Here is a 24,611-nt window from a genome sequence, read left to right on the forward strand (position 1 = left end):
AATATCCATGCAGAAATACCTAGTAGGCTGTTGAAAATACAAAGCTGTAATACAGGAAAGATAGAAAGCTAGAGATAAGAGTTTAGGAATCAATGATAGAATGTTAGTAGTTTAACCTACTAGAATAAATGTACCAGATAGTTTAGCCATGATGCTCTAAATTTAAAATAAACATTCTCAGTCTGAGCTGCCAAATTTAACACAATCTAGCACCTTTCCTGAGGAAGCAATTGATCAGTACTTCTGAAGATGATCAATGTCTCCTTCAGACACCTCTTTTTCATCTATCCTACACAAAATCCTGAGCATCTTTGGTTTGTACCAGCTCTTCCACTCTGTAAATATAGAGGCCACATCTATAAAAAGCAAAACCACATTTCATTCTTTAGACCTCATCTCTCTCAGGTCATTGAGTCCTGTGCTTCCTCAGTAATGTTATCTCTAGATTCCACTGTTTCTAAAGTAAAGATAGGCTTATGTAGGTACTACAGAAGTAAATAACTAAACTCATAAATGTTAAAAACTCTCAGATCAAGGAGAAAATGTAATAGAAAATCCCATTATATTCTTCATTCAAAACTCATATCCTCTCCTTGAAAAAGTATGCCTGTTGTTCATGACCAAATAAAAGTTAACAAGCATTTAATTATATAAATAGACTTTGACTAGGCTAAACTGACAACACCTACTTTCTTTAGGAAGGAATGGTGAAAGATGACAATTGTTGAACCCAAATTTTCTATGTATTTAGGGCCGTAAGTCTCACTGACAGTGAACTGTCCTGGCCCAACAATTAATGCACTGGGAATTCTCTAGGTAGACCATGATTTGGATATTTTATGGGCTGTTATGTCAAGGATCCATGTCAGACAGGAGGCATACACAATGCTCTACAGAAAAATTATTGTCACAAGCAAAATTGGTGTTGTTTTCTATGAACTTTAAAAGTAAGTAAGCCTAGAAAAAATGTATGACAGCATAATTGCCTTATATGTTTTAAGTGAAATGTGCCTTCATTTTTATTTGCCAATAGAGTATATCTTTAAATAGAAATATTATACTTTTAAAAATAGATTATGCACATTTCTTACTTTTGGAATACACAGTCTAATAGTTGCCAACTTAAGTTTTGTGCAGCTTTTAATCGCTATATTAAGAAGTAATTTACTTTTCTATTACTTTTTTTTTGGAGACGGAGTCTCACTCTGTCGCCCAGGCTGAAGTGCAGTGGCGCGATCTCAGCTCACTGCAACCTCTGCCTCCCAGGTTCAAGTGATTCTCCTGCCTCCGCCTCCCGAGTAGCTGGGATCACAGGCACATACCACTATGCCTGGCTAATTTCTGTATTTTTACAGGGTTTCACCATGTTGGCCAGGATGGTCTCCATCTCCTGACCTCGTGATCTGTCCGCCTCAGCCTCCCAAAGTGCTGGGATTGCAGGCATGAGCCACCACGCCCGGCCTCAATTACAAAATTTTAAATAGACATTATTTTTAAAAGACAAACATCTGTTGCCCATTCTGTGTGTATATATATATATATGTTTGTTTTTAATGTTCTCTCTCTCTCTCTCTCTTTAAAGGGATCCTCATCCCCAAAATTCCTGTGGAGTACAATGTCTTACTCAATGATGGAAGTGTAACACCTCTGGCCTTCTCCGTTGGTCCTCATCAATCCACCCTTCTGGAAAATTTGGCTCCATTCACACAGTATGAGATAAGGATACAAGCATGTCAAAATGGTGAAAGTCTTTCAGACACTTGGCCTGGGCTTTTATGAAAAAGTATTTCATTAAAAAATTTCATTAAAAAGGAATAGATTCTCAGTCCAAATACAAAGACTAACGTTTCATTTCTTATTTGTAGTGGACTGTTTACCCAGAAAAATCACAGTCTGGCATTGAGTAAAGCATTATGCATTTCTGCACATTAAATCATAAATATTTAAATATATTAAAATGGTGGTTTGCAAAGTCTTGTTTTATAAGGCCCTTTGAAAGAAAAACACCTAGCTCATATAAAGGAGTCTTTGGTAATATAAAACAAAAATGAGTACTCCAAAAATTTCATAGAAAACATATTTACCTTGGCCTTATTTAAATTTTATCCAGGAGGAGGAAGTGAGAAGTTATTTAAGAGTTGAATTACACCCAAATGAATCCTATATATTTTATAGTGCTTCCTTGAACCCTATTCATATACAAACTATCACCCTGTGTTTCATGGCTTAGGCTGTGGTCAGTGAAATTTTCATGTATCTGTGTTGTGTTAAGGAAAAGCCTCCCCCATTTCCTTTATCACTCCAAATGGATAAGTAGCTAAACGTAAACTGTGATTTAGGAGGGGAGAACAGCGAATCAAGAGAGCTACACATCATTTTATTTATCTCTTTTAAATTAAGTATAAACATTAACAGATATGGATATGTTATATATGTGTATATCATATGTAACATATGATATATATGATCTTGTCATATATGTTATGTAACATATAATACTAATTTGCTAAATAAAGAAAATATGTAACTTATCTTAGTATACACAACACTCTGCTTTACCTTAAAGAAATTTATCAGACTCAATGTGTAGTGGAAACTCCTGTATTGAATGTCCTTAGGAATTTCTGTTTCCAAATAGTGCTGGTTCTCATGGAGTTGGTTAGAATTATGAGTCTGCAATTTTGCTATGCTGAACTCGTCAGAAATTGCTAGTCAGTTTGTCCACTTTTCTCTAAAAAATAGACCATGGCATTTTTGTTTGAGGGATATTGCTTTCTCTGATCTCTCTTCACCTGATAAACATGAAAATAATTTTAAATTAATGTTTTATTGATTTAAGTACAAAGTCAACATCTGCATCTCCATGTCCCTGAAACTGTGCAATGGAGGTACAATATCCTTCAGATAAATTGTTTGATTCCTGTGTGTTTGAATAACGTTCACGAGTTTAAAATATTGGCAAAATAAAATATTATTAAAAGCATATAAGATGTGTAGGTCACACATACACTTGTGAAATTCAAGTGCATTATCACTTTCTGGTTAGAATGACTATAATCCTTATTATTCCTTATTTCCAGACAATATGCCTTATTGTTTATTGTTTATGTCTATATAAATATGTGACTAATTAATGGGTTTTCCAAAAATAAGTTTCTATTGAAATGTTCAAATCCCATAAAAATTTATCTAAAACACATGTACAAGTATATATGCAAAAGCACAGGTAAAAATAATTTTCATGATATCATTACCCTTCTGTATGAATATGTAGTTCTTTTCCTTGCTTGAAAAATAATAAAGACCTCAATTTTTTTTTCAAGGAGGTTGTGGGGTTAGCAGTAGGATGTTTGTCAAAACACCTGAAGCAGCCCCAGTGGATCTTAATTCTCCTGTTCTTAAGGCACTGGGGTCAGCTTCCATAGAGATTAAATGGATGCCACCTGAAAAACCAAATGGAATCATCATCAACTACTTTATTTACAGGTAAGATTGGCTGTTACTATTATTTTTAGTTATTTAAGAATGCGTACTGCTCCAACACGGCAGAATCAAGTGCATTTTATATTTCCATAAAGGAATGAATGGGAATTCATGTTTTATTTTTTGTGTTTTGTGTATGTTTGTAGCACCTACCGGTGAGGACTAAGACTGGTGCTCAAACTTTTACAAATTAACCAAGAGAAAAAGCCATAACTACCATATAACATTTTTGATTGAGATCTGTTTGAAAACTGAGACCTTATAGCCCACATAGACTTATATTTAGTGATGGGGCAGAACAGCTCTCTAAAGCAGGGCTTCCTAACCCCCAGGCCACAGAGTCCGTGGCCTGTTAGGAACCAGGCCACACAGCAGTTGAGTGGCCGGTGAGCAAGCATTCCCACCTGAGCTTCACCTCCTGTCAGATTAGTGGTGGCATTAGATTCTCATAGGAGTCCGAACCCTATTGTGAACTGCGCATGCGGGGGACCTAGGTTGTGCCTTCCTTATCAGAATCTAATGCCTGATGATCTGAGGTGGAATAATTTCATCTTGAAACCATACCCCCTAACTGCACTGCCCCAGTGTGTGGAAAAATTGTCTTCCATAAAACCAGTCCCTGGTGCCAAAAAGTTTGGGGATCACTGCTTAAGCAGCTCACTGACCAAGAAAACATAGTCTTTCCAGAGAGGAAACCAGATACAAGACAAGAATTCTAATATTTCTCATTAATTATTATGTAGAGATTAAAAAGATTTTTCTCCTCCTCCAAAGATGGTGCTTTTCATAAGCAGAAAAAGGGGCTCTCCTCTCCAGTTTTCCTTCTGTTTTAATGAGCCTCCACTCCACTGGTTAGATGGTGTTATAGCAACTTGTTCCATCATGTGCAGAATTTATTAAGTGTACCTACCTAAAATAAAGAAAAGAGGCAATAGGGAAGAGAGGAAGAGAAAGATTGAGGAAAGAGAGAGACAAAGAGAGATTGAGAGAGAGAGAAAAAATAGTGGGAGACAGATAGACCATGAACATTTTGGTTTGAAGGATATTTTGCTCTCTGATCTAGTCTTCACCTGATCAACATGAACATTGCTTTAAATTAATGTATTCTTTAAATAAATAATGAATGAGGAGGAGAAGGAGCAGGCAAAGGAAGAGCATGAGGGAGAGATGTGGGGAGGGAGAGAAGAAGAGAAAAAATAGAGAAAGTGAGGGGGAGGTGAGTAGAAAGTACAATGCAGAGAGCCAAGGGGGCAAATAACCTGTCAACTGGTGGCTTGCTACTTAAGACAGAAAATACAATCATTGGTAGACATACAGGATTTGCAGATTGAAAAACCCAATCCCATTCTGAAAGCCATGTATTTCCTTTGAGCGTACAAAGCAGAACACCTTTCTTCTCAGATCCTCACACCCCACACCTCTTCAATATCCTTCGTTAGTGTCTCTAGCAGCCTCAGGCCTTCCCTTATTTGATCCTATGCCCTGGAAACTCAGTGAAACTTACTTAGGCTCCTCTTATAACTTTAGATATTGAAATCCTTTGATTCACATCAGTCTTCAGTGATGAGCTAAGGGCTTATAGAAAAAATTATGAAAGGAGAAAGTATTATTGCATTTCTGGTTATGTAAATGACATTACCAAAAATGAGCAAGCCAAATTTCTTCTCAGCAAACATTAATTTGAAGAATAATATTTCTGATTCAAATACACATGAACACGTAAAAATGGCTAATGTGAATTTACATTTTACGCCAAGCACATTAGTGCAGGCTCTAAAATGCCCACCCTCTTGAAATAGTTTTCTTTCATCTACTTAATGCTAATTGCATGAGAAAAGCACATCAAATTCCTATTCAGAATAAAGGGAAATAAAGTATCTGTTATAGACCAGGACGTGCCTTCACTCTGTTGGTTTTGTAAATAAAGCTCATGATTACAGTTCCTATTCCATGGCAGCTATAGAGAGGGAAAACAGGAAATATAATGCAGAAAGCCCGCTTCAATGAAAAATACTGTAAATTGAATTTGACAGCATTTGATGGCATCTGATTATTCTAGTCACAGCCAAACAATGATATAAAGAGTAATATGAAACAGAATGTGTTACTGCCTAGCAGACTCAAAAGCAATAAACCTTCCTCCAATGTGACACAATCACTTCACAATCATAATTGTAGCCTGTTTGATACCTCTGAGTACAGCAGAAGGGCACTGACTGACATAGATACATTTTGTTTTTTATTTAAAGTGAAATGAAAATGGCGCACTGGGGCTCCAGATACAATCGTTATATTCACCTACATAGGCATGAATCACTTGGCAGTTATTTCAACTGAAGTTTAAATGTGCTTAGACAACAACAATATCAAATTTTTCTTAGATAGCTGCAAAAAAAATCAGAAATTTGTAAGGACAGAAATAGAACGGAGACACATAGTTCTTTTTCATTCTGAGACTACATAGAGCCCTTTATATAGTTATAGCCACCAGCCTGCAGTATTTCTGAGGAGGTTATGGCATGTAATTTCAGCTTCATCACTGGCCCTCTCTTTCTTCTATCGGCACCAAAGGAAGTACATTTAGCTTAAACCAAAGATGGGGTTTGGCCTATGCAGATATTTTTATTAACTTGCAGGAAGCCCACTTGTAAATCTCATTTGAAAATGTTTGTGACTCTCTTCTCACCAAGCCCCTGAATCATTTTCTTTTCTGTAACTGTCCTTTATTGTTTAAATATTTCCTCTAGATATTATCCTATTAAAAAATATCTGACCTAATAAAGACAGAAGATGTTTATGACTTCAAAAACAAAACAAAATAACCTAAATATTATCCTGTTAAAAAGTGTCTGCCCTATTAAATATAGAAGATGTTTATAATTTGAAAAACGAAACAAAATAACCTAGTAAGAACAAACTATTAATATGATTCCCTCTGCTTAGTTTATCTGTTAATTTAAGCTACTTTGTTGACTATATATGTCACAAAAAAAGGTTTGCTACAAAAAATTTTGTAAAGAATAGAGACCAACATTTAAGTTACTGTTTTGTAACCTGTTTATTTACCGAGTATAGACAAGACTATCTTGGACATCTGCTTCCTCCTCTCAATGAGTTTGGCTTGTATAATAATGATCCTTCAGTATTCCCCCTTTATTTTGTATCTGTAACATTGCAAATGGCAAAAATCTCATCACTTACATCTACAAAATCCATCAAACACGTTAAATTGAGACTTTACAAAACATGTAATAAAATAATCTCCTCCCACTAGGAGCTTTAATTTTAATAGAAACCAAATTTCATGGGGTTTATTATTCTCATGAGCTTTCTCTTTAAATAAATAAAAAGATTTGATAATGTGCACTGAGAGGCAAAACTATATACAAACACTCTGTAAATATGGTAAAAATAGAAACAAATGATGGCACTTCCGTATTTAATAAGATTTTAAAGGATAAAATCTGAAATAGTTTTGAAGACTGTATGATATGAAAGAGTTTTCAAAGCAGGTAAGTGAAAACATTTTATAAAATGGATTATTAAGCTGATTGAGTTAACAAAGAAAAGATGAGCATTGAATGGGCAAAGGAATTTTGATGTAATTCAATTTGTATTGGGTGGAAAGATGGATATAGATATGAATACTTACATAGATAGATACGGACAGAAGACAGACTGTCAGACAGACATCTACCTATCCATACATGTACATATCTACTGAGAGAGACACAAAGATCTATGAGACCTAAGCCCTTTCACCAATGATCTTCACTACAGTGGGAGATATAAGACAGGCTAAATAAACAAAGAAAAGAGTAAAATATATAGTGGAAAAACAGAAATATTTACCAGAAAATTTAGAGAAGAATTCTCTGTCTAGAATATTCATGGAACACTTCATCAAGTTGATGTCATTGAGACTAGGCCTTATAAAATAAAAATTTAATGACTATTTAAATTGGAAGAGAAATACATTTGTTGGAAAAAATGTTTTAACAATACAGAAGATTACTAAGGTTATTATTCATTCTTATGATTTACTCATGGCATACGTAATTTTCACTAATAGAAGTAACACTATTAATTTTAATATATTAACATTAATGTTTTCTATTTGTATTTTCTTCTTCATAAAAGAATTATATTGTCCATATTGTTCTGCAATTTTCTCTGGGCATTTTACATATATATATACACACACACACATATACACACCTAATTTCTTTTAACGACTCATCAATATTCTATTATATGGATGTGTATCATATATTATTTAGCCAGTACCCTGATGATGGCAAGATAGGTGATTTTCAAGTTTTTGTTACCACAGCAATTCTCCAATAAATATTCTTACAGTAAGTATACAGAGAGTTATTCTTAGAACTAGAAGTACTGGGTCAACGTTTTGCACATTTGAAATTGTTGAGAACTCCTAAGTTGTCTTCCAAATATCATATGTAAGAATTTCTAATTCTGAAAACTTTTAATGTAGGGTCAGTATTAGTATTTGTCAGCTCAATATTTTAACTGGCACATTTTTGTTGTTTTAATTCAAGTTTTGATCATTATAAGTAAGATTGTTCATTTACTTAAAATATTTATCTTCTATTTGGGAGGGGTATGTATAATATATTATAAATTCTTAGACTATTTTTCTATTGTATTATTTCTTATTGTCTGTATTCTTTCCACATTAAAGAAAATCTCCCTTTTGTGATCATATTAAAAATAACACTTTAATTATTTCTTCCAGCACTTTTATGGCTCTACTCCTTATTTCTAAATATAGAGTTAATATTGTTATAGGAAATTAGATAGGAATTCATTTTCTTAAAAAATGTTAACTAGTTTATCAACATTATTTCATAATCCGCTGATTTGAAATGTCACTCATACAAAATTCCTACGTGCATCGGGTTCATTTTAGGACTTTGTATTCTGTTTCACTTGTGGTAAACAGGGATTTTAACAAGCAGGGCCTGATGGTGAAGACATGATAAGTGAATAAAATCAATAGAATAAGCAAAATTTCCAACTCATAAGCATAGGATTCAAGGAATGGTCAGGTTTATCTGGAGTCATTGCTATTAGTAGGGGACATTTAGAAGATCAGCTTAATGATGGATTTTGGATATAAGGAGTTTAGGCTTTATATTCAGAGGCAATATGAGCTGCTGAAGGTTTAGGGGGTAAATAGAGAAGCAATGTAATATATATATATATAGTGGAAATGTTATATATATATATAGCAGAAAGAATGTGGCATTTGTAATCAGAAGATATGGCTTCCAGGGCCTGGCTCTAACACTTACTAGTTATATGACCTTAGGCAAGTCACTGTGTTCCCTAATTTTCCATTTTTACATGAAGTGAAGATAGTAAATACAAAAGATAATTAGCCTCTTGGAATTCTGTAAGAATTAAATGAAATAATATGTGTGAAATTACTGTTAAATATGAGGCGTGATAAAAATAGAAAGTTATCCTAGATATATTGTCCAAAGCCATTCTTTAGAAAGACAAATCTATCTGTCAATTGTAGATGTACATTTAAAGTCAATGAAAGAGGTTCATGGTTATAAAAGTAGTGGCTTGCATAACAGTATGCCTGGTAGGATTCAGTTTTTCTTTAAATATATAGTATATTTTTTACATATATATATATATATATATATAAAAATGTCTGGAATGTTAAACACCAAAATAGTACTAGCAGTGCTTATCTCCAAATATTAGGCTATCAGTGATTCTTCTAAATACTTCTGCTTTTGTTCATCTGTGTTTTCTTATTAATTTTTATAATCAATACATCATATGGTCTACTAAAGACAAAATAATAAATTTGTGAGCCCAGATGCAAATCTATCATCACTGTCTTTCCAATTTTCCTGTTTCCTTCTTTGTGTGAACATCACCATCACTTTCTGTAATAATCAAAGTCTGATCAAGAAAGAGGAACCACACTACTTACTTTAACAGAAGGGATTTAATATAAATAATTAGTAAGTAGTTATAAATTTGTTAACTAGGTAACTAAAAGCATAAAAAGAGAACTCTAAGATGTCATGGAGGTGGCAACTACAGGAAACAGCTAGCACCTTTAGAACTGAGGGAACATAGGGGAGTTGTTAGAATTATTAAAATGTAAATGCATAGAGGAGGGTGCCTGTGAAGCCAGGACTCAGACAGTTGAGGAGGGGTACTTGCCACTGGTGCAGTTGTATGGAGGAGGAAGCATGAAATTAAGTTGGTTTTCCAAATGTCGGCAAAATTGCATACTGCAATCACTTGCTCCCAAGGTATTTCTTTATTGCAACACAAGAACAGCCTAATACAGAAAATTGGTACCAGGAGTAGGGTGTTGCTATAAAGATACCTGAAAATGTGGAAGTGACTTTGGAGCTGGGTAACGGGCAGAGGTTGAAAGAGTTGGGAGGGCTCAGAAGAAGACAGGAAGGTGAGGGAAAATTTGGAACTTCTTAGAGACTGGTTAAACGGGTCTCACCAAAATGCTGATAGAAATATGGACAATGAAGACCAGGCTAATGAGGTTTGAGATGCAAATAATTGAGAACTAGAGTAAAGGTAACCCTTGTTATGCCCTAGCAAAGAACGAGGTTCTGTTACATCCATGCACCAGGGATTTGTGAAAGTGAGAACTTAAGAGTAAAAACCTAGGGTAATGGTGGAAGAAATTTCTAAGCAGCAAAGCAGCATTCAAGACTTTGCCTGGCTGTTTCTAACAGCCTACAATCAGATATGGGAGCAAAGGAATGATTCAAAGTTGGAACTTTTATGTAAAAGGGAAGCAGAGCGCGAAAGTTCAGAAAATTTGCAACCTGGCCCTGTGGTAGAGAAAGAATTCAAGCAGACTGTGGAGTGACCACTTTCAAGAGAGACTAGCATGACTGTAAGGTTGCCAAGTGTTAATATCCAAGATAATAGGGAAAAGGCCTAGAAGGCATTTCAGAGATCTTACAGGCAGCCCCGCTCAACACAGGCCCAGAGGCCTAGGAGGAAATAATGGTTTTGAGGGCCAGGCCCAGAGCCCTGCTGCCCTGTGCAGGCTTGGGAACTGTTCCTCACATCCTGACTACTCTTGCTGCAGCTGCAGCTAAAAGGGCCTCAGATACATCGCAGGTAGGTGCTTCAGGGTGCGTACACCAAACCCTTGGTAGCTACCATGTAGTGTTAAGTTGGCAGATGCACAGAATGCAGGCTTGGCAGCTTCCCCTAGATTTCAGAGGATGTATGAGAAAACCTGGGTGCCCAGGCAGAAGCCTGCCACTGGGGTGAAGCCCTTACAGAGAAACTCTACTAGGGCAGTGCAGAGGACAAGTGTGGAGTTGGAGCCACCATACAGAGTCTCCATCAGGGCACTGTATGATGGAGCTGTGGGAAGGGGGCCACTTCTCTCTAGGTCCCAGAAACCATGGACAGCTTGTATCCTGAAAAAAGCTGTAGGGATTCAACTCCAGTGTGTGAGAGCAGCCACAGGGTCTGCACTCTGCAAAACCACAGGGTTGAAGCTACCCAAAGCCTTAGGAGTCAGTGCTTGCAGCAGTGTGTGCTGGAGTGGGACATGGAGTTAATGGAGATTATTTTGGAGCTTTAAGGTTTAATGTCTGTCCTACCAGGTCTCAGATTTGTGTGGGCCCTATAGGCCCTTTCTTTTAGCCAATTTCTCCCTTTTGCAATGAGAATGTTTACCAAGTACCTGTACCCACATTGTATCTTGAAAGTAAATAATTTGTTTTGGTTTTACAGGCTTATAGGTGAAAGGAGATGAGTCTCCAGATGAGATTTTAGACTTGGTACTTGAGACTTGGGGCTCTTGAGTTAATGCTGCAATCAGTTAAAACTTTGGGGAACTATTAGGAGGACATGATTTCATTTTGAAATGTGAGAAAGAGATGAGATTTGGGAGGCCAGTGGTGGAATAATATAGTTAGTATGTTTGTCCTCTCTAAATCTCATGCTAAAAACAGATTCTCAATGTTGCCGATGGGGCCTAGTGGGAGGTGATTGCATAATGTGGTCAGATCCCTTATGAATGGTTTAGCACCATGCCCTTGGTGATAAGTGAGTTCTTGCTCAGTTTGTTCATGATGGGAGATCTGGTTTTTTAAATGTCTAGGACTCCCCGCTCCAGCCACCTCTCTCTCTTGCTCCTGCTCTCTGCACATGATGCACTTGCTCTTTCTTCACCTTCCATCATAATTCTAAGCTTCTTGAGTCTCTCATAAGCAGATGCCAGCATCATGCTTTCTGTACACCCTGCAGAACTGTGAGCCAGTTAAATCCCTATTCTTTATAAATTAGCTTACCTCAAGTATTTTTGTAGCAATGCAAAAGGAGCCTAATACAAATTAGAAAAAAGAGATAGCACATAGAAGGATATGATAACTCTTATTTGAGAGAAAAACAAGGAAAACGCTTTCTGGAAAAAGTGATATGGGGCTAGAATTTTAAAAGATGAGTTGTAGTTAGTCTATAGAAAAAAGGAGAGGCCAGGTGTGATGCCTCACACCTGTAATCCCAGCACTTTCGGAGGCTGAAGAGGGCAGATCACAAGGTCAGGAGATCGAGACCATCCTGTCTAACATGGTGAAACCCCATCTCTATTAAAAATACAAAAAATTAGCCTGGCATGGTGGCAGGCACCTGTAGTCCCAGCCACTCGAGAGGCTGAGATAGGAGAATGGCATGAACCCCAGAGGCGGAGCTTGCAGTGAGCCGAGATTGCGCCACTACACTCCAGCCTGGGCAACAGAGCAAGACTCCATCTTAAATAAATAAATAAATAAATAGAATAAGAAAGAGGATGGGGAGGGGTATTGCCAGAGAATTAGCAGATACCAAAGCCATGGAACCGTGAAATATAATGGAATATAAGAAACTATAGTCAAGCATTTGATGATGACTGGAATATAAAATGGGACTAGAAATTTCAGAAAAGTGAGTCCTTTTGAGAATCAGCACATTAAGGATAAACATAGGCCATTTTACAGGTAAATCTAAAGAATTTTTAAAAGGACTAAGTCTTAAAATTTTTGAAAGGTTTGTGGTGTCTCTTCCCTCAACAACCGAGTGTCTACTCACACCAAAAACTTGATGATTCAACCTTCACAAATCATTTTGTAAATCACCTGTGTTTCCATTTGTCCTCTCAGTAATCTAGTTCAGGGTCTGCATTTATTCTTACGTAAACTGTTGAGATGACCTCCTTGTTCAATGCCAGATGCACATCATCTCCATGATAACTTCATTTAGATCGTGCATTACATTTTACCCAATGATTTTTATGTTTTAATTTTTATAAGATGGTTTGTTATACACTATGAGGTTATTAACTCCACTTTACAAAATGAAATAGAAACTAGAGGACATGGACAGGCAAGTTCACCCAAGGTCATTGAACTAAGTGGCAGAGCCAGGACCTCCAACCTATCTCCTCTGACTACAGATGTTTCTGATTATTTATTTAAACTCAGAATATTTGTAATATTCTTCATGGAATGGGGCTGGCAGTTTCATAACCTCAAAATTGTTATGGTGCATTGGGTTCTAGGATTTTGTTTTAATTGTTTTTGAAAATAAGCAGTGACAATTGCTGGAGGGGAGAGAAGGAGTAAGGAGCTCCTAAAAACATTGTACATTGAGACCACAGAAGTGTGACTGCCTTTAAAAATATATGGTTCCTAGTTTTTATACTTATGTTTGTTTTCCTCTTAGTGTTAGGCAACATTAAATTAACTCTAGTTGGAAAAATACATTCCTGAAGTATCTCCCAAATGAGCTTGAGCGAAGAATAACCATTTGGCTATTCAGAGAGAACTGAAAATGTGATTCCTCTAAACACAGGCTACCCAGGAGGAAACACTTCCAGTTAAATGAACAGGTGATGCCTAAATCTTAAATAGATTAGGAATAATTGTGTTCTACTCAACCACTTCTGCTCAAAATGTATACAGACATAAAGAGACTCTGTTTTTTAGCAGTGCAGATGGGACATTTACCTCTCCACGATATTAATTTTTCAAGGATTCAATAGCGATAAGAAATACTTAACCAGGCTGCACCTTTTAATTCTTTTGGTGGATAAACTTGAGGCCAACATAATACTCAATCTTTTAAATAGTATATATATTTAAAACCCACACTTTTAGGCAAGTTTTTTTAAGAATGTCAGCTTTATAGAAACCATGACTACATCTCAATTTGGGAATTCATGAGAGTTTAATAAAAATTAATTGAATTGTCATGGAAAGGCTGAAGCTAGACAAAATAGAAAATGTTACTTCCCCATAGACCATCATAGGTTTGTTTGCTGTATTGTGTTCCTAGCAAACACCTTTTTAAAAATCACTGAGAGGAGTCCTTGGCTATGAGCCCTGCAGTTCTCATTAGAATGGAGCTCTCCCAGTGACACACCTGGTACCTGATATCTGCAGCAAGTACAAAGGCCAAACCCTGCAAACCTTCACTGAGTGCAGAATCTGGTCCACGCATGGTAGCGAGCAATAATGAGGTGGGCTGCCGAACCATAATTGCAGGTCACTGAGAGGTGTCTATGAAGCCTCTATAGCTTCCAGCAGGAAGCTTGTCATTGCTCATACTCAGGTCATCATGATTTATCAACTTGAGGATCATCAGATTCCCAAAGCCAAAGATTTTACATATTCTGCCTTTTTGTGAAAGGTACTGTCAGTCACTTTGTCTTAATAACCCTTTACATTTTGATGGAGCTGGTTAATCTGATATGGCAGCATGTGAATTTTTCAGCATCTGAAGAGTATGTTAATTAAATACTCCTAACAGCCTGGAAAATATTGATGTATTCATCACTCTCTTCTCAACTAGAGAGAGAGCTGAAAGAGGAGGGTCAATGTCTTGGTTACATTCTCCCCCAACCTAGAATACTGCCTTGATAGGAAATAAGAGCTGATGGAGAAGAGGCAAAGATGCAGAGAAGTCATGGGATTACATAACTTTTAGCCTTTCACTTGAAAAACATTATTGCACACTTACTGAGCTCAGATACTGGAATACAGAGATATACCTACCACAGTTCCTCCGGAACTTTGCTTTCCATCAAACCTCCATCATGATTTTACATCTGGATGAGAAAAGAACTATTCCAAATGAAGTATCAGATATATAGGGCCGTCTCAACAACTGACCATTCCATTTCTCTTACTTCTATATTTAATGCTATATATATTTAGTACCAAAACAGTATGCATGTGTCCCTAGTTTTCTATCAACAAAATCTAAAGATGAGCCTAAACAATCCCATTCTCAGACCGTTGAAAGAATTTTGGGGTCATACTCTGCATTTTACCAGGTTTTAGGGGAGACATCTAAAAGGAATTTGACTTTTGTCCTTTAAAAATCTCTAAAGCAGGCCAGACATGGTGGCTCATGCCTGCAATCCCAGCACTCTGGAAGGCCAAGGCCAGAGGCTAGCTTGAGGAAGACCAGCCTGGGCAACGTGGCGAGACCTCATCTCTACAAAAAAATTTTAAAAGTTAGCCAGGCCTAGTAGCACACATCTGTAGTCCTAGCTACTCAGTAGACTGAGGCGGCAGGATCTCTTGAGCCCAGGAGTTTGAGGCTGCAGTTAGCCATGATTGCATCAATGCACTCCAGCCTGAGTGACAGAGTGAGACCCAGTCTCAAAATAAATAAATAAAATAAATAAAACAAAAAAAACTCTAAAACAAATTCCTATTATATTACTTATCATGTTATTTTGATTAATCTGCACATAGCTCCATCTCCTCTACTCAGCTACCTATTCCTTTAGGTAAGAGGTGTGTTCATCTTTTTATCCTTGTTTCTAATACAATGACGGGCATATAAAAGTGCTTAATAAAGTTGTTGATGTATAACAACAATAAATGTAGAAAAAACAGTGGTCTTGATGTCTAAGAAAAGATTGTCCTTGCTTTGAGAGGTTATGGTTTAAATTATAGAAGAGAAAATTCAAATGAAGAGAAAGTAAGTGGCATCTAAGAAGTGAATTTAAAATACTTTGTAAACATCGTGGGAACAAATGCAAAAGACCATTGTGCTGCATGAGAGAAAATAGGAACTGTGGGCTTCCCTTCTTAGTTCCTCATCATCCAGTATGCAAGCCTGGGCTTTTTCACACAGTAATTTTATGGTCCTAAGAGCAGCAAAAGGATCATCCTCAATGTGCAAATACTTTTGAAGGCTCTGCAATCATCATATTTGCTACTGTCCCATGAGCCAAAAAAGTCATATAGCCAACCTCAGAGTGAGTTTAGGAGCCTACTCGCAAAAGGCATGGATACAGGGAGACAAACACATCGGAACCCCAGCTGCAATCCATTTACCATAGAAGGGTAAGGATTCCCAATAATAGCCTCTACTAATTCCATATCCTGTGGTTCCAGTTGTGCAAAAAATAAAACCCTGATATAACTGCATGCATACATGCACATACACACAGACACATACATGCAGATCTAGAAAATACATAAAAATGCATTAATAATGCTTAATATATGCTTCTGTATTTTTAAAATATTTTAAATATGTTTGTTTTCTTGTATTGCATGTGTATGTTGTTATTCAGCAAAAACATCTGGAAGGTAATAAAATATGATTATGGATGAGGTTTCACCTTTTGTGCTTTTTCTATTTCTTCTGTATTTTCCATGTTTTCTATAAAGCATATGTACTCTTTTATAATCAGTCAAATACATGTGTGTGTGTATGTGTGTGTGTGTGTGTGTGTGTGTGTGTCAACTACACTTTAAAAATGATATGGAGTTAGGCCACTGGAGGACTTCTCCATCTGGTTTTTCTTTATTATGACACCAGGAAGAAACAGCTGAAAAGTTGAGTTGATAACAAATTCTAAAAAAAAATTTTTACTCCATCTACAAACTTGGTTTTGAAGTGTGCAGTTGTCACTGGTTGCCTGCTTGGTTTCCTTTCAGACGCCCTGCTGGCATTGAAGAGGAGTCTCTTTTATTTGTCTGGTCAGAAGGAGCCCTTGAATTTATAGATGAAGGAGACACCCTGAGGCCTTTCACACTCTACGAATATCGGGTCAGAGCCTGTAACTCCAAAGGTTCAGTGGAGAGTCTGTGGTCATTAACACGAACTCTGGAAGCCCCACCTCAAGATTTTCCAGCTCCTTGGGCTCAAGCCACCAGTGCTCATTCAGTTCTGTTGAATTGGACAAAGCCAGAATCTCCCAATGGCATTATCTCCCATTACCGTGTGGTCTACCAGGAGAGACCCGACGATCCAACATTTAACAGCCCTGCCGTGCATGCTTTCACAGTGATGGTAAGACCCTTGAAAAAATAACAGACATGCAGATTATCTGGTGAATATGTTGAAATTAATTTTCTTATCCAACTTCTCATTTTTCTTCACTTAGGGCTTAAATATATGAAAATATTTCATATGTGAAAAGTTGCAATGTAGTCATGGGGATAAGATACTGAACTGAGTATGAGGAGTATTGGAGACCAGTTTGTAGACCACAACTAATTTTAATTATGTCAAAACCAATAAATAAATTTAATTTATTCATAAAATTTCCTGATTCCATTTTCCATATTTACTAAATGGGAATAATTTTTTTTTTTGATACAAGCTCTCATTCTGTCACCCAGGCTGGAGCGGAGTAGCATGGTCTCAGCTCACTGCAGCCTCTGCCTCCTGGGTTCAAGCAATTCTCCTGCCTCAGCCTCCTGAGTAGCTGGGATTACAGGTGCCCACCACTGCCCAACTAATTTTTGTATTTCTAGTAGAGAGGAGGTTTCACCATGTTGGCCAGGCTAGTCTCGAACTCCTGACCTCAAGTGATCTGCCTGACTCAGCCTCCCAAAGTTCTGGGATTACAGGCGTGAGCCACTGCACCTGGCCTAAATGGAAATAATTTAGTCTTGATTTCCATTTTCCATATCTACTAAATGGGAATAATGTAATGCTTTCCTCCATACCTCATAGAGATGAGGTTCAGATGAAATTAGACAGAATATTTAATTTTCTACTTCCCCAAAAAGCTAGTAATATATATATAGCTATATATGTATATGTATGTGTATATATATGTATATATATATATGTATGTGTATATATGTATGTGTGTATATATATGTATGTGTATATATGTGTGTATGTATATGTGTGTATATATGTATTTATATATATATTTAAATATATACACACACACACACACACACAGTTGCATGCACTATGTCTTACTGGTGATTTTTTTCAGGGATGACCTCCTCTGGCCCATAGAACAACTTAATTCCATTCACCTGAACACTTAGTAGCTCCTGAGTGCTTTCTTTATGTCTAGCATAGCCTCATGGTCTATGGAAGATACAGAAACAGGATGGTCCTTGTTGCAGGCAGTGTTCTGTTTTATAATATTGCAGAGATGAGAATTGCACATAAAGGGAAAAGAATGAAAAGCAGTTGAGTACCGCCTATAATGTCCACTACACTGAGACTTAGATCCCAAACTCCACTACCTGCTAGCTTTAAACCACAGTACGAGAGAGTAACATCATACACCAAGTGTTAGGCAGGAAATGCTCTGGGAGATCAACTCTCAAACTGAAGATGCTTCATGGATAAGATTAAATTTTGTGGTCTTGGGAGTTAAATACAAATATGTGCCAAGAGCTTATTAAATATGGAAAACCCTCAATAAGAACAAATAAACAGACAAGCTAAAGCATTTAAAAAAAAAAACTATGTTTCTATGCCTTAAATCCTGGAAGGCCAATTTACATGAAGGTTATCTTATGGAGGATAACATTTATCAAAATATTTAAATTACAGTGAGCAAATATATTTTCATAAAACTCCAGAAGAGCCTTTTTAAATTAATAGTTTAAAGTACAATGTTTTCCCACTGTCCTCATGGTTTATTTTCTCATATGACTAAAAAATAAGCAATATGTAAATGAAAGGATAATTGTTTTATCTTCATTTTCATCTGTTTCAGAATTAGTACTATATTTTTGTTAGATAGTAAATTATATACTAGAGTCTTTTATATTACATCTTCTAGTTCCTATATGATAAGCACTAGAAGCAGTGTTCTTAAGTGTAAAAGATATTTTTTAGTGGATATGTGATCCAGGAGGAAGTTGGTTACTTCCCACCATATCCTTCAAACTCATGTTCTAAACTTTCACCCTTAAAGTAAAATGTTTATGAATATACTGAAACACCCTTGTTAATAGCTTTTTGAATGAGGCACCTTAATTTAAATATGCTTGAATTGAAGGCACCCGGATTGCAATGATTAAACCTCTGATCTTTTAAAATACAACTTTCAGGGGTATGAGCCTAATGATCATTTAGTCTCCTGAAACAGTTCTATTGGAATTCCCTTGTGGAATACCCTATGTCATCCCTTCATAAACAGCTTCATTTTAAAACACAAGATTTAAAGTATATGATGAATCCATGAACTCTGTTCTTTATTTAATCTTCTAGGCTCTATTTTTATCACACTAAAAAGCTTCCGAAAAAGACGCAAGCGTATGGCCCCAAGCTTTAAATGGCACAGGGCTCTTTGCACATGGGCCCTCCCTGACGTGGCTTTCATTTTGACAGTCCAGTACTGGTGCACTCTCCTATTTTTCCAAAGATTTTTTTCTTGCAATGTCAAATAGAATAGCCAGAATAATTTTTTTTTCTTTTCTTTTTTGAGACTGAGTCTCGCTCTGTCGCCCAGGCTGGAGTGCAGTGGCGCAATCTGGGCTCACTGCAAGCTCCGCCTCCTGGGTTCACGCCATTCTCCTGCCTCAGCTTCTCCGAGTAGCTGGGACTACAGGCGCCCGCCACCACGCCCGGCTAATTTTTTGTATTTTTAGTAGAGACGGGGTTTCACCGTGGTCTCGATCTCCTGACCTCGTGATCCGCCCGCCTTGGCCTCCCAAAGTGCTGGGATTACAAGCGTGAGCCACCGTGCCCAGCCAGCCATAATAATTTTTAAAACAGTACTTCTGTGTCCCATTTTTGAATGTGTATGTGTATATTCAAAGTGGCCTCCCAAAATCTAAATCCTTGGCTCTTAGAATTCCAAGAGAAGGCTTCATTAGATACACCAAGAAAGGTCCCGCCTGATCTTTTCAAGCAAACAAGGACATCTTCCACAAAGCAATCCGGGCAAGTGTTCAGACCTTCTGGCCACTGGACCACGTTTTCAGGGCATCAGGGCCACTATGACTCTTTATGATCTGACACCTTTGAAGGAAGTCATCAGGAAAATGAACTAGTGTTTTTGTGTTTCACTTATTCCCACAGTCCCTGTGTAGGAGACTGTGTTCAACGTTTTTGTTTAAAAGATATCTAGGCCAGACGCAGTGGCTCGTGCCTGTGATCCCAGCACTTTGGGAAGCTGAGGTGGGCAGATCACAAGGTCAGGAGTTCGAGACCAGCCTGGCCAACATGGTGAAACCTTGTCTGCACTAAAAACACTATTTTTAGTATTTTTACTATTTGAGAGGCTGAGGCAGGAGAATTGCTTGAACCCAGGAGGCCGAGGTTGCAGTGAGCCAAGATCGTGCCACACTCCAGTGGCAACTTCCAAAGCCCTGGGGCAATCCTAAAAACAGAAGCAAAAGCCAATAAAACTCCCATCTTAAAATAGACAATAAGGAGAAATGGGAATAGTTCTATATTTAACTTATATCCCAGATGTGTTCTATTATACTCCTCACCATCACAGAAGACTGTCAGACAAATCCTTCCTCCTATAATTTAAGTCTATCTCCCTTTGTTCAGAGCAGCATGACTTCTCCATAATAGCACAAAGGGGCTTCAGGGTCCAACAAATTATTGACAATTCAATCTGATTTGGAAAATAGTCATTGAGTACTATATTCAATATGTCAATATTGAATACCAAACTTAACTATGTTGTTGAAGTCCACTGTGAGACTTGGCCCTTGAGCAGAGCAGAGACTGTGAGGAAAAATGAGTGATTTGTTCTGAGGCACAGGCTATTACTGTTGGGCATTTTGAGTTTTTAAGCTTCTTGCAGCTGCGTTTCTGCTACCCATGTTTAGGAGACCCCATTTCATTTTTGTTTTTGTATAAACTCAACGGGTCCAAGTGAAGTTTTGTTACCTGGATATATTGTGTAGTGGTGAAATCTGGGCTTTTAGTGTAACCGTTGCCCAAATAACATATATCGTACCCATCAAGTCATTTCTCATCCTTCACCCCACTCCCTCCCTCCCTCCCTCCCACCCTTCCGAGTCTCCAGTGTCTATTATTCTACACCCTATGTCTACATGTGTACATTATGTAGTCCTACTTATAAGTGAGAACATGCAGTATTTGACTTTCTGTGTCTGAGTTATTTAATGAGGATAATGGCCTCTAGTTCCATCCATGTTGCTGCAAAAGACATGATTTCATTCTTTTTTATGGCTGAGTAGTATTCTACAGTGTGTGTGTATGTGTGTGTGTATATATATCACATTCTATATATATTCATATATATAATTACATTTCTGTGGTATGTAAAATTATTCCTATTTAGTAAATATGGAAAATGGAAATGGAAATTAGGATAGATATATATTATTAGGAGATTATAAATATATATCTCTTTATGCAATCATCCACTGATGAACACTTAGGTTGATTCAATATCTTTGCTATTGTGAATAGTTCTGTAATAAACCTACAAATGCAGGTATCTTTTTTAATATAATGATTTATTTTCCTTTGGGTAGATGCCCAGTAGTGAGACTGCTGGATTGAACGGTAATTCTACTTTCAGTTCTTTGAGAGATCTCTATATTGTTGTCCATAGGGGTTGTAGAAGACTCCATTTTAAATCGTTTTCCAAGTACTTTCCTAGATCTACTTACTATTTACCTAATTTATGCACCAGCTAAACAACTTTACTGTCTTCTTTCCTTTCTGTGCCTGCTGTAGGAAATTTTTCAAGTTTTTGTTTATTGGCCAGTCTGGCTAAAATTCTTCAGGGCAAAGGAACTACAGTGCCTTCTCCATTAATGAGGCACAGAGTCCATCCCCACAATTGTAGGATTGCAATTCAATCCACAGACTCACAAGAGGTACAGCTAATGCATTAGTCCCTTGTTTATTAAGATCTCATCTCTGCCCAAGGGGCCATCAATAAATTGCCCATGTTATGGTGCCATCACTAGCTTGCCCCAAGGTCCCCCCAGAGTTGTTTATAGACAGGTGGATGTTGCTGAGAGCTCCACATAAAACAGGTGCAATGGAGGCATGAATTCTGCTTGTGGTGGCAGTGGATGGAGAACTGGCAGTGGGGGCCCTCCATGGGGGTGAGAAGCGTATGTGTTGGCAGGAACAGCAGCAGCGGCAGCAGCAGCAGAGGCAGCAGGAGCAGAGAAATGGAAAGAGTGTGGGTTTTAATGCATCACTAGCTGCTCTCCCAACCTCATGAAAACTTTCACCTCCCACTCATCTCTATGTAGGTCTTTCTAAGGAAGAAAGAGGGAGATCAAGATTCTTGGGGTCTCTTTAGACCAATACCTTCCATTATTGAAAACAGCTTTAATTAGAAGGCCTTAAACTCCCTTCCCAATTAGCTCTGTGATGAATTGTGCGGTGTCAGGAAAGAAACTGTATTTAGCCTTGCTTGGCATGCAGGAGTTCCATGGTGGTATTTACAGGGAACACTCCTGGCAAGGTTGGCGATATTGCTACCACCATTTGGGTTTGTTTGCTTTTTCTCACTGGCACCTGCCATTGTGCTGGCAGAAATAAATCTGAGAATTTGGGATTTTAAAGAAAAAGGTGGTTTACCTATTATCTGTGCCCTAACTATATCCTTGCTTGTTCCACGGGGTTATAAAATATCAAGCCCAGATCATGCATTTGCCCAGTATCCTGAAAGATAAATGGTACTTCACTCTGTGTAGAATCAAGCATAAGGTGCTGAGAAATAAGCAAATTATATGGGTCACTAAAAATTGGCTTCCAATCTGGGAATAAAATCCAGAATTACTAACTCTAGTTTCTAGATTCTAGTTGCCAGGCTTCCTTTCCCAATGTCAAGGAGGAGGTAGTCAAAATTTCCTCAAGGGTTTGTTTCCTATATCTTTACCATTAAGTAGATATGTGGCAAAAATAATAACAATAATAATAAAATAGATATTTCACAATTGCCATGTTATGAAGAGTGTGTGAGTAAATTGATAAATTCATTTTTAATCCCATTTTCATTTTGGCTTAGATAACATAAAATATTACTGCTCTTTACATATGATCTTAAATTAGTTTCAGCTCTTTTTAATTTGATAATTCTTAGCCTTTTCTCCCGAGACGCATTTATTAGACAACAGAAATACTCTGGGAGATGTAGCTTTCTAAAAGGACTCCTTTGGTGACTATCTTTGTAATGTGAAGAAAAATTCAGTAATAAAAATAATTATCATACTTCCTGTATCAGTTCTATAAACTGAGATTTTCACATTTTATAATAAGAAATAACTGTCATTCTTTTATATAAAAGATACAAATTATGGGTGAGTAAATATCACACAAAACAATGAATATTTGTTGGCATAACCCTTTTTTTTTTTCTTTTTTTAAAGAGACAGGGTCTTGCTCTGTCACACAGGCTGCAGTGCAGTGGCACCATCATAGCTCACTGCTGCACTCAAGTGATCCTCCCTCCTCAGCCTCCCAAGTAGCTGGGACTACAGGTGCATGCCACCATGCCCTGCTAATTTTTTTAATCTTTTGCAGAGATTGTATCTTACTAAATTTCCCCAGCTTGTCTCAAATTCCCAGCCTCAAGAGATCCTCCCGCTGCGGCATCCCAAAGTGTTGGAATTACAGGCTTGAGCCACTGACCATGGCAAAACTTTTCAGTTGTGATGATATTTTCGGTTTAATATTAACTTTTCATTTACTTGCCTTACATAATATTTAGCCCTTTTGTCTAATTTGGGCTAGACAAATACAAATAGATATTTGTCTAAAAGTCATAAATACATATCAAGAATCTGCCTTTTGAACAACATTATTGGGGATGAAAACCATGTAAGTCTTTTTGAATTTTATATAATTACGCCTTTGAAAGAGCCATATTTTTCTCCAACCACTTTATCCCACCAAGCTCCATCAGGACTCCCTTGCTCACCCATCAGTAACATCTAAGGCAGGTCCCATGATTTTCCAGTTACTTTTCAGTGACAAGGATGAACGCAACTGGTGATTGAGACTCATTTCAGGTGTTTTTTAAAAACTTCAGTCGAGGCCGGGGGTGGTGGCTCATGCCTGTAATCTAGCACTTTGGGAGGCCAAGGCGGGTGGATTACATGAGGTCAGGCATTCGAGACCAGCCTGGCCAACATGGTGAAATCCTGTCTCTAGTAAAAATACAAAAATTAGCCAAGCGTGGTGGCTGGTGCCTGTAATTCTATCTACTCCAGAGGCTGAGGCAGGGGAATTGCTTGGACCTGGGAGGCGGAGGCTGCAGAGCCGAGATTGCACCATTGCATTCCAGCCTGGGTGACAGAGCAAGACCCTGTCTCAAACAACAACAACAAAAACTCCAGTCTAAATTAAAACCTGATTTGTGCTTAAGGATCTACAGTGAGGAAAGAGGGCACGGTCATTTTCCTCTTTCTTCAGTTCCCTCTTCTTCTCTTATTTATTTCCCCAGGATCATGGCATGAAAAGAAAGAATTAGACAAAAAGGAACAGAGCTTTACTCAATAATATTGCTCTAATTAATCTTCTATTAATTTTGAGGGGGCAGATGCCTCATGGGATTTTCTCTGTGGGTTATATAGGGGTCCCCATACGAAATTCCATGCCTCATAGTCCACTGATGCAGGCAATACACTCTCTGGCTAATTTCATACTATTTGTTATTGTCCAAGAGGTCCACCCTACAATCTTTTTTGCCTCTGGGGGCCCTTCTCCCAAGCAGGCAGCCAATATCAAGTCCTATCACGTTGGCAAAACTCATTCCTTTCTTGGCACCCAATATCAAGTCCTATCACGTTGGCAAAACTCATTCCTTTCTTGGCACCCACTAGGACTGCAGAAAACTTTGGTTCCACCCAATAATGAAGGTACAGCTTGTCCAGTACTAT

At 37.5% G+C, this 24,611-nt stretch overlaps 1 protein-coding gene across 1 annotated transcript in view; it reads left to right on the forward strand.

The window, feature by feature from the left end:
• USH2A (usherin) overlaps nt 1–24,611 on the forward strand; it is a 795,293-nt gene that overhangs the window by 664,201 nt on the left and 106,481 nt on the right. The window contains exons 59-61 of the mRNA XM_012506628.2: nt 1,583–1,741; nt 3,324–3,486; nt 16,458–16,812. Coding sequence (XP_012362082.2) covers nt 1,583–1,741; nt 3,324–3,486; nt 16,458–16,812 — 677 coding nt within the window. The remainder of the gene's footprint in view (nt 1–1,582; nt 1,742–3,323; nt 3,487–16,457; nt 16,813–24,611) is intronic.

Source organism: Nomascus leucogenys, chromosome 5, assembly GCF_006542625.1.
Source record: "Nomascus leucogenys isolate Asia chromosome 5, Asia_NLE_v1, whole genome shotgun sequence".
Lineage (NCBI taxonomy): Eukaryota > Metazoa > Chordata > Mammalia > Primates > Hylobatidae > Nomascus > Nomascus leucogenys.